This window comes from Mustela putorius, unplaced genomic scaffold (genome assembly GCF_011764305.1).
Source record: "Mustela putorius furo isolate JIRA1106 unplaced genomic scaffold, ASM1176430v1.1 tig00000095_pilon_pilon_pilon, whole genome shotgun sequence".
NCBI lineage: Eukaryota > Metazoa > Chordata > Mammalia > Carnivora > Mustelidae > Mustela > Mustela putorius.
The window spans coordinates 41,258,225-41,272,671 of NW_025421280.1; the positions used below are offsets into that span (position 1 = coordinate 41,258,225).

The 14,447-nt window shown below is 63.9% G+C and overlaps 2 protein-coding genes across 9 annotated transcripts in view; both read left to right on the forward strand.

The window, feature by feature from the left end:
• The window catches only part of SHC2 (SHC adaptor protein 2), a 32,214-nt gene extending 23,411 nt beyond the window's left edge, over positions 1 to 8,803 (forward strand). For 2 of the 8 annotated variants that reach the window (XM_013048785.2, XM_004778142.3), the window contains exons 11-13: positions 235 to 545; positions 2,519 to 2,652; positions 4,193 to 8,803. In XM_013048785.2, coding sequence (XP_012904239.2) covers positions 235 to 545; positions 2,519 to 2,647 — 440 coding nt within the window. In that variant the 3' untranslated portion in view covers positions 2,648 to 2,652; positions 4,193 to 8,803. The remainder of the gene's footprint in view (positions 1 to 234; positions 546 to 2,518; positions 2,653 to 4,192) is intronic. The other 6 variants (XR_006609067.1, XR_006609069.1, XR_006609066.1 and 3 more) reach the window with 6 other exon arrangements.
• A 489-nt stretch (positions 8,804 to 9,292) lies between these two features.
• C2CD4C (C2 calcium dependent domain containing 4C) lies at positions 9,293 to 13,003 on the forward strand. The gene is made up of 2 exons (XM_045088279.1): positions 9,293 to 9,448; positions 10,041 to 13,003. Exon 2 carries the CDS (start codon positions 10,083 to 10,085, stop codon positions 11,343 to 11,345), a length of 1,263 nt encoding a protein of 420 aa, XP_044944214.1. The 5' UTR covers positions 9,293 to 9,448; positions 10,041 to 10,082; the 3' UTR covers positions 11,346 to 13,003.
• Positions 13,004 to 14,447: the final 1,444 nt, after the last annotated feature.

Consider the following 14,447-nt stretch of genomic DNA (forward strand, 5'->3'; position numbering starts at 1 on the left):
CACCCGGCACACGCACACACCCACCCAGCACACACACGGAGCACCCTCAGGACGCAGGCGGGCAAGGTCTGATGCCCTGGACGCTGGGTTCCCAGGAGCCCTGCCCAGCCCTGCCCTCCCCTCCCCTCCCAGCCCAGACCCCTCCCCTCCCCTCCCCTCCCAGCCCTGACCGCTCCCCCTCCCGCAGGAGGCAGCCGCCCGCCGCTGCCTCCTGCACATCGTCCTCGCCTGCAGGGCCCTTCGAGGATGCGCTCAAGCTGCACGAGTGCTCTGTGGGGTTGGGCACGGCGGCGGCGCCCCTTCCCTCGGAGGACCAGTGGCTCAGCCCCCCCACCCGCCGGGCCCCCATCGCCCCCACGGAGGAGCAGCTGCGGCAGGAGCCCTGGTACCACGGCCAGATGAGCCGAAGGGCGGCGGAGAGGCTGCTTCGAGCCGACGGGGACTTCCTGGTGCGCGACAGCGTCACCAACCCCGGGCAGTACGTCCTCACCGGCATGCACGCGGGGCAGCCCAAGCACCTGCTGCTCGTGGACCCCGAGGGCGTGGTAAGGTGGGGCTGGGGGCGGGGCCGGAGTGGGGTGGTCCGCAGGGGGCCGGGGGCGGGCGGGGCGCTGGCCGCCCACCCCAGCCCCCTTTGGGTTTCATGACGGATTTTCCGAGTCGCGGAGCCTTTCCGCGTGCAGGTTCTGTTCGCGTGACCAGGAGACTCCGAGTCACAAAGCGGTTCCGCGGTAACACGGGTCGTCGTGTGTGTAGAGGGTCCCCGAGTCCGCCCAGCATTTCGGGGGTTGCGAGGCCTTTTGCAGGTTCAAGGCCTTTCAGGGCTTCCAAAGCACCGCGTCCCTCGGCCGGGCCGCCCGCACTGTGCGGCGTTCACACAGTGAGGTCTGTGAGTGGTAAATGCGATGTTTTCGCTTCCAGCGTGTTTTAAGGCTCACAGGCACGTTTCCATTTACAAGGAGTTCTGGGGTCTCCAAGTGACTGGAGGTGCACTTTTCGCTCACTTTGACGCCTTTGAAGCCTGCGTGTTTATTTATTTATTTATTTATTTTTAAAGATTTTATTTATTCGCTTGACCGAGATCACAAGCAGGCAGAGAGGCAGACACAGGGAGAGGGGGAAGCAGGCTCCCGGCAGAGCAGCGGCCCCCCTGGGCGGCTCCATCCCAGGACCCTGAGATCATGACCTGAGCCCAAGGCAGAGGCTTAACCCACTGAGCCACCCAGGCGCCCCGAAGTCTGTGTCTTTTAAGTCTGCCTTTGAGCGGCATGAGAGTTTTGCTGGGATTTTTCCCCTCTCCTTGAGGAACATGAAACAGGATGCCTCGTACCGTTGCTTGGTATTCCACAGTTCCTAAAGCATTTTGGGGTTTGCAGAGCACTTTTCAGTTTACAAGGAGTTCTGGGGTTTATGAAGCATTTTCCAGCGTCCAAGGGCCTTGGGGTTACAGGGTATTGCCCAGGGGAAGGAGCCTGGGGTGTTAGGGTCTCCCCAGGTGCTTTGATGGCATCCAGCTGGGGCCTCAGAACTGCCCTGGGAGCTCCATCCGCTCTCTGTCTCTCCGAGGGGGTCACACTCTGCGGTGGGGGCGAGGCTGTGAGGCCTGTTCTCAGTTCCCCTTGTGTGGCTCTACTGTTACCTTAGAACCTCCTGGGCCCCGTTCCCTCTTGCTAAGTGGGTCTACCAGATAGGGTCTGCAACTCCTAAAGCTCCAGAAACTTGGGAGCTTCCTCAAATACTTGGTTAAAGGGCCGACTCCAGGTCCCAACCCCAGTTCTAGAGAAATAGGTGGTTTTGCCACAGGGCCCAGGAGTGTGCCTTCTGAGCCTGCTTTGCTCACCAAGCAGGGGGCCGGAGGGTTCCCGTCCGGGCTGGGTCCAGTCCTCACTCATGTTGATGTTCAGGTTTTCTCATTCCAAGAGGCAACAGGTGGTTCTCTGCTAGGTGTTCCCAAGATGTTCTGGGAGTGCCTGGCCAGACAGTGGCCGCCGGAGTCGTTCCAACAAGGCTGGGGTCTTCTTCCCTGGCTCTGGCGGCTGCGGGTCTGAGATGCAGGTGTCATGGGGCGGGCTCCTGCTGAGGCCTGGCGGGGAGGACCCTGCTCCCCACAGCCCTTTGGTTTCTGCCTTGCCTGCATTCTGTGTCCGACTTTGCTACTCCTGCAAGGACCCCAGTCGTTGGCTTTGGGGCCACCAGAACACACTCATCTGGAGACTCTTCACTTCAGCACATCTCCAAATAAGGTCCCAGCTGCAGGTTCCAGGGCTTGGGACATCAACACGTCCCTTTTGGGGCCTCCGTTCCACCTGCTGCAGGAGGGGTGGCCCCAGGATCCTGTGGTTTTGGAGCCCGACACCAGAATTCTGAGTCTGATTCCACGGAAGCTTCTGAGCTGTGGTTCTCAGACTTGAGCGTGCATCAGACCCCCGGGGAGGGCCCGTGGGAGCGCAGGTTCCCGGTGAGTGGGCCTCTCCACAGGCTCCTGGCGGTGCTGACGCTGAGGCTTCTGGCTGGGCAGGTGCGGACCAAGGACGTGCTCTTTGAGAGCATCAGCCATCTGATCGACTACCACCTGCAGAGCGGGCAGCCCATTGTGGCTGCGGAGAGTGAGCTGCATCTGCGTGGTGTGGTTAGACGGGAGCCCTGAGCCAGGTGAGCCCTGAGCCAGGTGTGTACCTGCCCGTAGGCCCCTAGCACTAACCCATTCACCCAGTTGTCTTCTCATTTTGAAAATTACAAAAGAATTCGCAGACTACAGAAGAATTCACCCATTTAAAGTGTGCAACTCAGTGGTTTTTCGTGGGTTTAAAGAAGTGCAATCATTCTCTACTTAATTCCAGAACATTCCATCATCCTGAAAGGCACCCCGTCCCCATGAGCAGTCACTCCCCCCACTCCCCCATCCCCGGACCTCACAAGCCCCCCTTCCTGTCCGTGGAGGAACCTGTTCTGGGCGTGTGACGCGTGGGGACTCACACCCCGTGGGGCCGCCTGTGTCTGGTTCCCTCCCTAAGTGCCGTGGGCTCGGGTTCTGTCCCCGGGCATGTGGGGCCTCGCTGCTGCTGGGGCCGGGGACGCTCCCTCGCAGGGACGCACACATGTTCATGTATTCAGTGTCCATGGACATTTGGGTGTTCCCACGTTTTGGTTGTTACGTGATGATGCCTCTCAGAACGGCACGGCTGCGTCTCTGTGTGGATGTGTGTTTTCATGGCTCCCGGGTCTATGCCCAGGACTGGGGTTGCTGAGTTGTCTAGGCAACTCTGGGTCTCACTGGTGATAAACCGTCTCTGGAGGAGGTGGCTGTACCCCGGAGAAAGGACTCAGGGCGGCCTGGGTCTGGGGGGCGTTCACAGATCGGTGGGTGAAATGGAGAGGCACACGCTTGGCCGTTGGCTTTGGTGCTGGGGAGCCATGGGAGGGTTTGAGCTGGGGGGGGACAGGCAGGTCGGGGTGATTCCAGGACCTTTTAGTGAGAGACGAGGGCCTCTGGGTGCGGTGGGTGGTGGTCTGGGCAGGAGAAGATGTGGCTGAGCCGGGCCGCATGGACGTCCACAGGGAGGAGGGCGTGGTAGGACCTGGGATCTGAGAAGCTGGGAGCTGGGGGCTCAGCTGCGGGGGGAGGGGCTGCAAGAGAAGAGGGTCGTGGGGGTCCCCCCAGAGCTCAGCAGAGAGGAGTTTCCACCCAGTTGGGCTGCTCTCCAGTCCCCGAGAACACGGGCCCCTTCCCCCTCCTCCCTGTCCCCAGCTGGGCCTGAGGCTGCGGACACGGAAGGGATTTCCAGTCTGGGGCCGGGCACTAGGGGCTGGGAGTGGGCACGCGTCGGGCTAAGACACGCTTCCCTTCTGTCCCCAAAGGGGTGTGTGACCTGAAAAGCAGTGCTGATGGCCACCACAGTGGCTGCTGAAGCCGCAGTGGCTGTGTCCAGGCGTGGTGCTCAGCGCCCCCAGGACTCCCGAGTCCCAGCTGGTTCCGAGCAGTTTCATTCTGCAGAGAAAGGACCAGCACAGAGAGGTGAAGGCCCTGCCCTAGGTCACACAGCAAGAACACGGCACAGCTGAGCCCCCACCCTGGCCCCTCAGCCTGAGGGCCCTATCTGGGTCCTGCACCTGAGGTTGGGGGGGCCACTTGGACCTGGGTCTCTGGTGGTTCGCAGCTGACCCTTGACCTCTCCTCTTCTGTCGTGCCCAGGTGATGGTGCTCTGGCCCTGCTCCTGTCCTGCTCTGCAGACGCTCCCTGTCGAGGCCTTACGGGTTCCTCACCTTGGCTCTGGATCCTGGTCAGGCAGAGCCGCCGCTGTCTCTCCTTCCTCGGGTTGGGCCTCTGGATTTTCCTCCTCTAGCCGGCCCTGGGCTAGGCCAGTGAGGCCAAGAGATGGGGGGCTGAAGACCCCCTTCTCTACTGACCCTGCCTGCCTCCACCCTCTGCCTGGGGTGAGGGTGTCCATACCAAAGACAGAACCTTTTCTCATCTCTGAAGAAAAGACATCACAGAAACAGTGCTTTCTCTCCCAGCCCTGGCCAGGGTCCCCGCTGGGTCCAGGAGGCAGCATCTCTTTCCCCAGAGGGACCTCAGCTCACCTCCCTGGAAAGATGGGTTCCATCCTTGACCGGCTCAGTTTCTCCACCTGAAAAATCAGTGCCCAGTTGTCTTTTATGGGGAAGAATTGAGGGGCTTTGGGTCCTCAGGCCGGGACACCTGTGGACGTTGGCATTGGGGTTGGGGAGCCTCAGGGCTCACTGGGACGGTGGGGGACATCCGGGCAGCGCCAGGACAATCCGCCCTGGTGGGGGGCGGTCATGAGGGCCCTGTCCGCCCAGCTGTCCATCTGGACTGGACATTTGGGTCTGTTTGTAATTACATGTGGGGATAATGGACACTGAGGGGCCCTCGGGTTGGGAGGCCCAGGCCATTCTCCCAGGTGGAAAGCAAGGCACAGGTGTGTCCTCCTGTCCCGGGAGGGTGTGACCCTGGGGGTGGGTCCCCGTGGGGGAGGAGGCGCTCCCAGAGCCGCAGCCCTGCCCTCAGGACTGTTTCCAACCCCACTCCTCTCTCAGACCGGCCTGGTCCTCTCCAGGGAAGCACCGTGGTTTATCTCCTGCGGGCTGCAGACCACTGTCTTTGAAGAACATTGGGCAAGGAGCTCTTCCTCTTCTGACTGCTCTTAACTCAGCCCCGAATGTGGCCTGGCTTCTCAGGTGTCCCCACTGCTGTCCGCTAGGAGCCTTCGCGTATCCCCAGCACCTCTCCAGACCTTCCCTCACGTGATTTCTGGGCTCTCCCCCCCAGAAACCTCATCTCTCCCTGGGACCCCTCCTCTGACTATACCAGAGAACCCTTCCCGACCCTCAGCACACCCTGCCAGGGCCACACTTGTGCCTGGGGGCTGGTTTCTGAGGTCAGCAGGCCCCATCCCCACACCCTGGGGAAGCAGCAGCCCCCATAGTCTGTCTGTAACTGGGGGGTGGGGGAAGCTGTCAAAGGGCGGAGCCGAAGGGGACTCTGATACCTTGTTTCTTAGAGACATGGAGATGGAGGGGCCAGTCTCTGTCCGTCCGTCCGTCCGTCCGTCCACCCATCATCCATTATTCATCTCATCCTGGTACCCTTTGGTATGCCAGCATTGGGCTCCCCATATCTGCCCGGACCTCTGGTGGGTAGCGAGGATTCAGGAGGGACCAAGACCGATCTGTCCTCACGGAGCTGACCGTCGAGTGACATGAGCAGCAAATCCCCTCTAAGTGTGTAATGACAACAGGAAAGGGTGGAGGCCTGGAATTTAGCCCAGGAGATCCAGGAGGGTGGGAATGACACAGAGTCTACGGTCTGGAGGATGAGAGGCCCCAGGGAAGAGGACAGCATTCTAGGCAGGAGCAATAGCAGGTGCAAAGGCCCTGTGGTGTGTGGCTTGCAGCACAATCAGGGACCAGAAGGGTGGCCTGTGTGGCTGATGGTGAGGTCAGCGGAGTCGTGGCGTGGAGGACACGGCTGGGGGAAGCTTGGGAGTCAGGGACAGCCGCTGGAGAGCTTTTAAGCACAGAAAAGATAGGATTCCTAAGTGGGAAGTATACATTGGGGACAGGAGAGGAATAGGGGGCAGTTGGGAGAACTCACTGGGCTCTGGACTAGGGGAGTCTCGGAGACTTGTAGGCTCGCGAGGGGTCCTAATGCACTTTGTTCATTCATTCGTTCCCTTGGGTCGTCCCTCAAAGCCTGCCTGTATGGAGCACCCCTGCTGAAGCCTGTGAGTGCGCCCATTCTCCCCACTTGACAAATGGGGAAGCAGAGGCTCAGAGGCTGAGGGGCAGAGCTGGGATTCCCACCCCCTCACCTCCCCTGTCCAGCTCTCTGAGCTGGGAGAGCCCGGTCTGGGGGGCCCCTGCAGTGATAGGGCCTGTGAGCCTGGCTGCCGCGGGGTCCCCCAGGTACCTTCAGTTACTCGGCTGACAGATGCTCCTTGGGCCGGCCTCATCCTCAGGAAGCCTTGGGGTGGGAGGCAGCCACCATGCAGCCTTGGACTGCTTGCTGCCCTTCCCGGAATTGGGCTACTGCCCCGTGCCTCAGTTTCACCATCTGGAAACCGGGGACAGTGGCCCTCCTCCACAGTGGGTTAACCTGTGCCTCGCTGGGCGGAGGTCTTCCTGTCCCTCTTCAAGGGCAGGAGGCAGTTGCGTGGGTTAGGGCAACTTCTCAGGATTGGAGCTTTTTTCTTCCCGCTTCCTCAAGGAGCTGTTTGCTGATGGCTGCCAGGGGCAGCCTGGCTCCTGGGAAGCACCCTGTCCTTCCGGTCTCCCACAAGGTTAGGTCCCTGGGGGCTGGAGGTGGAGGACCAAGGTCCTGCAGCATGAGGGGGTCTGATTAGGGTGGGAGGGGCCCCTCCCCAGCCTCCCCACTTCTGATCCCAGGAAAGCTGCCGCTTGGGGTGTGGGGACAGTCCTGGGGCCATGCCGCACCCGCCAGCCTCCGGGCTCTGCAGAGGAGGTCGGTTTTGCTGACTGGGAGAGGCTCCTGTTTATGGAGCACAAGGCTACCTAACTGGCGGGCAGAGCCAGGGCCCTGGACCCTGCCTCTCCTAAGGCAGATGTCTGGGACATCCCCCCAGGTTCCTTGTCTCTCTGTGCCTCGGTTTCCCCAGCCCCTGAAGGTGATGTGCTTGGGGCCCAGGCGAGGGGATTCTGCTGAGCCAGCTGTGCTGGGGTCCCTTTGAGGCTGGGCCAGCCTCCTTTCTCAGCAGTAGCAGCATCCAAGAAACGACGTCCAGTGCCTCTGCACGGTATTCGAGGCCCTGCTGTAAACTTTCTCCCTGTCGCCACCCATTCACCCTCACCCGGAGGCGGTGTGCAGGGGCCAAGTGCCCAGGGCACAGAGGCACAAGTCTGGACACCTGCCAGCCATCACACAGCAGCAAGTGCTGGCATCAGGGTTCCAACCCCAGGGGAGCCCCTCCAGATTAGGGTCCCTGGTTGTGCAGCATGGGAACCAGCTCAGAAGAAGCTCAAGGCCTCCGCCCTCAACCCAACAGGGAGGAGACCCTGCCCCAACCGGGTAAGAGGGCAGTGAAGCTCCCAGGACCCAGGCTGGCTTGGCACCAGAAAACCCGGCCATGCCCCCCACCCCACCCCGAGACCTGACTCCATCACTTTCCCTTTGTGCACGCCTCTGTCCCTGTCCATGCAACAGAGGAAAGTGGTTTGTGGCCTCGGAGGCCCGCCTTCCTGCCCACTGCAGGACCGAGTGCTGGAGCGCTGCTGGAGGACGCAGCTTCTCACTGTGGTGCTAGTTCATCCCCTTGTCTGGCAGGCATTTGTTACAGACCTCCGTGTCTTGGGGTCACAGCAGGGGTAAGGCTGCTTTCCTGCATTCCTTCCTGCAGCCCATGGCCCAACAGGGCAGTGGGCATCAGCCAAATATGTGCTCTAGGGCGCTCTTCATCATGGCTAGAGGTGGGGTTCAGTGGACGTGCAGTCCGGCTGTGACGCTTCCTGGAAGCCCAGGTGAACTGAGGCGTTCACTGGCATCTGCCTCCCCTGTCGGACTTGGTGGCCGTGGCAGTGTCCTCCCAACACAAACGGGGGCTCAGTGTTTGCTGAGAGAACAAAGCGGAGACAGACCGTGCGGGTCACGGACCTCTCTGAGCCTTGCTTTTCCCATCTGGACCATGGAGCTCCAGACCCCACCTCACTCCGAGGGGTTCTCTCCCACTTCCTCCTGCCCCTCTGCACTGCCTTCTGCTGGTGAACCAGCGGTCACTCCAGACCAGGCCCCATCCTAGCTGGGGCTGTGAGAGGAACACAGGAGGCTCCTGGACAATCATAATTTAATAAAGTCCAGGCTTTGGGTTAGTCCTGGCAACCCATTAATTTGCTGGCTTCTCGCAGATCAAGACCAGACCGGGACCAGGTTGGCTTTAGGGTCCAGAAGGGGACGTGGAAGCTGGGAGGGTGGGCCAGGGGTGAGGAAGCAGAGGCTCAGGTGGGCAGAGCTCAAGGCAAGAGTGGTGGGATCGGGGACCCTGTGGTTTCAGGAATGGCCAGGCCTGGGGGTGGGTCCCAGCTGGTCCCCCCCCACACTTCTCAGTCTCTGAGCTGTGAACAGCGTGGTGGGGTGCTCTCCCGTCTCCCCTCAGATCACATTTTCCTGCTACCCGTTTGTCACCAAACCGACACTCACAATGTGCCTGTGTACCTGTCCACCCGCGTCGCTGGCACTGGGAACCACTGGTCATCTGGACCCCGCGACCGCTGCCACCAGCTGCTCAATAAACACGCAGGCCGCTCCTCGGGGGGCCGCCGCCGAGTGGACACCTGTTTCCCGTGTCTTAGCTGCTGGGTCCTTAGGGCTGGAAGGAGACCCTCACTTCGACCCGCCCTGGCCGGGGGGGGGGGGAGCAGTGGGGCCTGCCCACCGGGCTGCTGTGAGCGCTTAGGGGCCTGGCCCTGACCAGGCGCTCCGGACAAACTCAGCTGCGCCCCTCGTTGCTGGGGACTCGGCCCTCCCTAGAACGGCCCAAAGCGAGCGTGGGCTCGGGCCCCGCCCAGGCGGACCGAGGCAGGGGCCGGGGGCTACCGGGGGTCCCCGACTTCGCGGGTCCGCACGCACAAGCGCTAGGATCCACACGGCGCCACCACCGGCTGCCCTCCAGCCTGCGCGCACCCGCCCCCGGGGTCTCGCGGAGGGACGGCCGCCGGCGGCCTGAGGGCGGGGCGGGGCGGGGCGGGGCGAGGACCGCTCGCGCGGCCGTACTAGGAGGAATACGGCGGCGCGGCGGCCGGGCTGGGCGGTTTCCCGCCGCCGCCGGTGAATGAGTCCCTGCTGCGCCGCCGCCGCCGCCGCCGCCCGTGCTGGAGCTGCGGCCGCGTCCCCCGCGCGGGCCCCGGACCTTCGCGCCAAGACCCCGGCGTGCCCCGCGGGACCGCCTGCAGCCTCGGGCCACCGCCGCAGGGCAGGTGAGTGCGGGAACCCCGCCACGGTCCGCAGGCTCCGCGAGGGCCTCCGCCCCCACCCCAAGCCGAGTCTGGGGGGCTGGAGGGCGGAGAACTGGTGGGAGGGGTCAGCTCGCTGTGCCGTCAGCCCCCCGACTCATCTCCTGTCCCAGCCCCCATCCGGGTGCCTGCGCCCTCACAGCTGGGCGAAGCCACAGGTGGGTGGGAGCTGCGGGGGGTGGGGGCGCGGGGCTGGGACATCCCGGGGGTCCGCGCACACACCGTGTGTGTCTTCCCTTTGGACTGAGCGCAGACCGTTTAGAAAGCGCTTTGAGATCCTTAAAACGGGGTGGGGGCGGGAGAGGGGCCGCTCTCCCTGGGAGCCACCGGGGAGTTGGAGCGCCGCCCCCACCTCGCTCCCTGCGCACACCGTCTGGGAAGTTAAGCCCGATCTCTCTTGGGAGGGGAGGGAAGGCGCGACACGCCCTGAGTGACCCTGCGGGCTCCCTGAAGGCCAGGGCCTTGTCCTTGTGGTCCCCGCACAGGTGCCAGGAGCCACCCCCCCCCCTTCAGGCCCTGCGAGCCTACAGCTCCTGACCCCTGCTTCTCCTCCCAGACTCTGCAGAGCTCCTCCTGACCTCCCCCCCTGCCTGCCCCCATGAAGAAAACCAACCTGTGGTTCTTGGAGCGTCTTCGGGGGTCTGGGGAGAACGTCCCTCCTGGGAGTGAGGCTGGAGACAAGACTTCCAAGGGGCCCCTGTACAGCAATGTGCTCACTCCCGACAAGATCCCTGACTTCTTCATACCCCCCAAGCTGCCCGCTGGCCCCACGGAGCCCGAGGGGCCGGCTGAGCTGGGCCCCACCTCCTCAGAGCAGAGCCTGGCCTCAGGGACACCCCGACGAGCCCCCCGGAGCCCCCGGCTGCCCGCCAAGTTGGCAGCCGAGAGCAAGAGCCTGCTGAAGGCAGCCACGAGGCATGTGATCCAGATCGAGAGCGCAGAGGACTGGCCGCCTGAGGAGGCAGCCACCAACGCTGACCCCCAGGCCCAGGGCGCCATGTCCCTGCCCTCCGTGCCCAAGGCTCAGACGTCCTACGGCTTTGCCACGCTGGCAGAGAGCCCCCACACGCGGCGTAAGGAGTCCCTGTTCCACAGCGAGCACGGAGCCCTGGCCCAGATGGGCTCCCCAGGTGCCGGGCGCCGTCGGGGGGGCGCCAAAGCCAATGGAGGCGATGGGGTGCCAAGGGAGGCTGGTGGGGCCCTCATGAGCCCCAGCCGCTACTTCAGCGGCGGGGAGAGCGACACGGGGTCCTCTGCCGAGTCCTCCCCTTTCGGGTCCCCTCTGCTGTCGCGCTCCGTGTCTCTGCTGAGAGGGTTCGCCCAGGACAGCCAGGCCAAAGTGAGCCAGCTCAAGCACTCCGCGGGCCGGCCTGGCTCCCTGTCTGCTGAGGACAGTGCTCCAGACACCAGCCCCAGGGCTCGGCGCCGCCTGGCCCGCAGGCCCACCCCCGAGCCAGGGCCCGAGCCCGGCCAGGCGCCCCGTGCTGAGCACGCCGTCCCGATGGGCCCCCGGGGCAGCGTGCGGCTGCTCGCGGAGTATGAGGCCGCCCAGGCCCGCTTGCGGGTGCGCCTGCTGGCTGCCGAGGGCCTCTACGACCACCTCTGTGACGCCCGCTCCATCAACTGCTGCGTGGGGCTGTGCCTGGTCCCCGGCAAGCTGCAGAAGCAGCGCAGCACCATCATCAAGAACAGCCACCACCCCGTCTTCAATGAGGACTTCTTCTTCGATGGCCTGGGGCCGGCCAGCGTCCGCAAACTGGCCCTCAGGGTCAAGGTGGTGAACAAGGGCGGCAGCCTCAAGCGGGACGCGCTGCTTGGGGAGAAGGAGCTGCCCCTGACCTCGCTGCTCCCCTTCTTGTAAAGGCCCCGCCCTCCCTGCCCTCCTGCTCGGAGTCCCTGTGGGCAGGAGGCTGGGCCGGGCCAGCAGCCCGGGAGGGGCGGGGTGGGGGCTGGGGGGCTGTTTAGGCTCTGGCCGGGCTGCAGGCAGTGCTGGGGTTCCTGGCGACCGTGGCCAGAACGCTCTCGCGTGGGCCCGTTTTTTCAGATGAGGAAGGAGGCCGCCAGGGAAACGAAGGGGACACTTTGCAGCGCGGAGCGTCCTCCCCGACCCTGTGCCCTAAGTGGTTCGTGCTTCTTCACGCTTTCAGACTTCTGGAGAGGGGTCTTCTGGGGAGGGTGGTTGCCAGGAACCCATGCCTGGAGGCCGTGCAAGTGGATCACAGGCCCGGAGGGGCCGGTTCCGAGGCTGAGCCCAGTGTTTCCCACGGCTGTGTGGGACTCCCCCTGGCCCGGCCCAGCAGACCCCTGCGCCCCCCTGACAGCAGTCCCAGGCCCGGGATCTGCCGACGGCACCCGTGACGCTGCAGGGGACACCCCACCTGGGTTAGGCTCTGGAGCAAAGTGGGTTGCGGAGGCAGGCGCCCCCAGCTGGCACCACGCGGGCGGAGGAGGGGGGCCGTGTGGCTGTGGGGCTGTGAGTGGAGAGGGGACCTCGGAGGCTGAGGCTCTCCTCTTGCCCCGGGAGCCTGTCTGCTGTTCTCCAGCCCCTTCCCTCCCCCGCCTGCCCACCTCACCTTCAGGAGCCCCCCCCACCATGGGGGCTATACTCAGAGCAGGCCCAGAGCGCAGACCCCAGCCCCAACCCCCCCCCAATCCCTCCAAGGCTGGGGGCCGCCTCCAAGGCTGCGCAGCCCTTGGCCGCTGGATGCCAGGAAGTGATAGCCAGGGACTGAGGCTTGGGCTTCCCTCCCGCAGGAAATAGGGCTTGGTTAGCATGGGTGGGCTGGAGGGGCAGAGCCGGCGGGTGGGGAGGGCCCCGGTGTGCCCCTTCATGTCGCCTGGGTTCCATGTCGTGGCCGTCTGCGGGTCCTTGGACGGTAGGTAGTCCATGAACATTCCCAGCGTCACCCAGCAGAAATGCTGCATTGGAGGGACGGGCCAGGCCAGGCGTGCCTCTTGGTCCTGGGCTGTCTGGTAGGCACGGCTGGACGGGGGCAGCTCCTGGGGTCCTGGGCGCCCCCCCCAGACGTTGTCCCTCCTGACTAGGTTTCCAAATGGCATGGGGGAGGGCGAAGGAGTCTCCCCACAGCCAGGGAAAGCACTTGTTCCTCTTTGCACTTTGGGACTGAGAATTTGGGGCCCTGGGAGCTGAGGCTCCTTGTGGTGCGCTCCCTGCCCCCCACTTCTGTCCTAGGCCTGCTCCTTCATGCTCCCTGCTCTTGGTGCTGGGGGTTCCCCTTTCCTCTAGAACCCGGGGACCCCCCAGGGCCAGGCTCGTGGGCTGGAGCAGGTGGACCAAGGACCCTGCCCTGAGTCAGACGCTTGGAGCTTGTCACCCCCCCCCCACCCACACCCTGACCTCCCAGCCCTGCTGTCCCTCTGGGGGGCCATTCTGTGTGGCCCCACACTATTTGTTATCTTTGTGCTCCAGGGTGACTGTGGGTAAATCTTTAAGACACCTTCTCCCAAGTGTGTTTGTTTATAAATGCTGTTTTTAGTGCAATAAAGGTGTTTCTGGGAGTGCGGGGGTGGAGATCCGTTGGCTTTGGTGTTTAATAACCGGCAGAGTTTTGCCTTGAGCTCCGGGGAGGGCGGTGGGACCTTCTGATCACAGAATCCTCTCAGCTCTCAGGTGCTCTGCGCCTGCCTCCTGCTTGGGGGGGGGTGGGAAGGTGGACTGCACCGGGTTGGAGGGGGGCTGCCACTGGGGTCCCAGGGCCCTGACACGGTGCCGGCGAGCACGCATTAACCCGGGGGTCTGTGTGCAGGTCCTGTCCGTGCCCAGCGTCTGCACACGTGGCATCCCGCCTCCCAGACCAGGGCAGGAGTCCCTCCGTGGCGTGCTCAAGGGCCTCTAGCTGGTGAGAGCTGGCCTGGAAGCCGCACCCTCACTGTGGCCCCTGGAAGGATCCAGGACCTGCCCCTTCCAGGCTCTGCCCACCTGTAGACACACTGGACTTGCGGTGTCATCACCAGCAGGGACCCGGTCAGATGCCGTTGGCCACCAGAGCAGGAGCACCGCCCCCCCCCCACCTGCCCCTCGCTGTCACCTGGTCTGCCTCAGCCCCTGTGATCAGAGAGAGCAGGAAGCAAGTGCGTCGGCCAGGAGGCGCCCCCACCACCCTGGACTGCGGGGCAGGCCATTCACATTGATGTTGGTCGCTGGACCTGGAAGGTCTCCTAGCCCCCAACTTCACTTTCAGTCTTCGGCTGAGACGGCACCTCCTCCAGGAAGCCTTCCCAGTCCTCTCAGCTGGGGTATGGGGCTTTTCTCAGTACGTCCTGCGTCTGATGTCCAGCTCACATGCTGACGAAACGCCTGCCTGGTAATGGATGAGTCATTGCAAAACCATGGCTTGACCCCATGCCTGGGCCCCTGCAGGGTCCCTGAGGAGCTGGGAAGCTTGGGCCCCTCTGCAGGGTCCCTGAGGAGCTGGGAAGCCTGTGGGAAAGGGCGAGGGTCCCCCTCGCTTCCCCGACCCTTGCTCTCACCCGAGGAACCGCTGGTGCTCGGGCTGCTGTTCAGCGGGGGCCAGCCTTGCCTCCCTGGCTCTCCTCCCGTGGAAGGCCTGAGCTGGCGAGAGACATGAAGAACCGTTTCTGGCAGAGGCTGGGAGGCGCACGTCGCTGGAGGCTGGGGGTTGGAACGGGGACATGGTGAGGACAAGAGCAGGTCAGGCAGCACAGGCTCCTCAGGCCCAGGGAGTGTGGAGCTCCGGCTGATGCGGGTTGACTGGGGACTCGTTCTGTGTCACAGATGGGGAAACTGAGGCCCAGAGCCCCTTCACAGACTTGCTCAGTGGGGAGCTGTGCTCCCTAGTGCCCCCAGTTCTAGGGTCAAAAGGTAGATGAGACAGAGCTGGAGGACTGGCCCTCCAGGTGCTGACCCGAGGGGGGCGCTCGAGCCTGGGCAGCTGCAGAACCATCTAGACTGGGGCCCGGAGGGAGGGATGCCTGACCCACA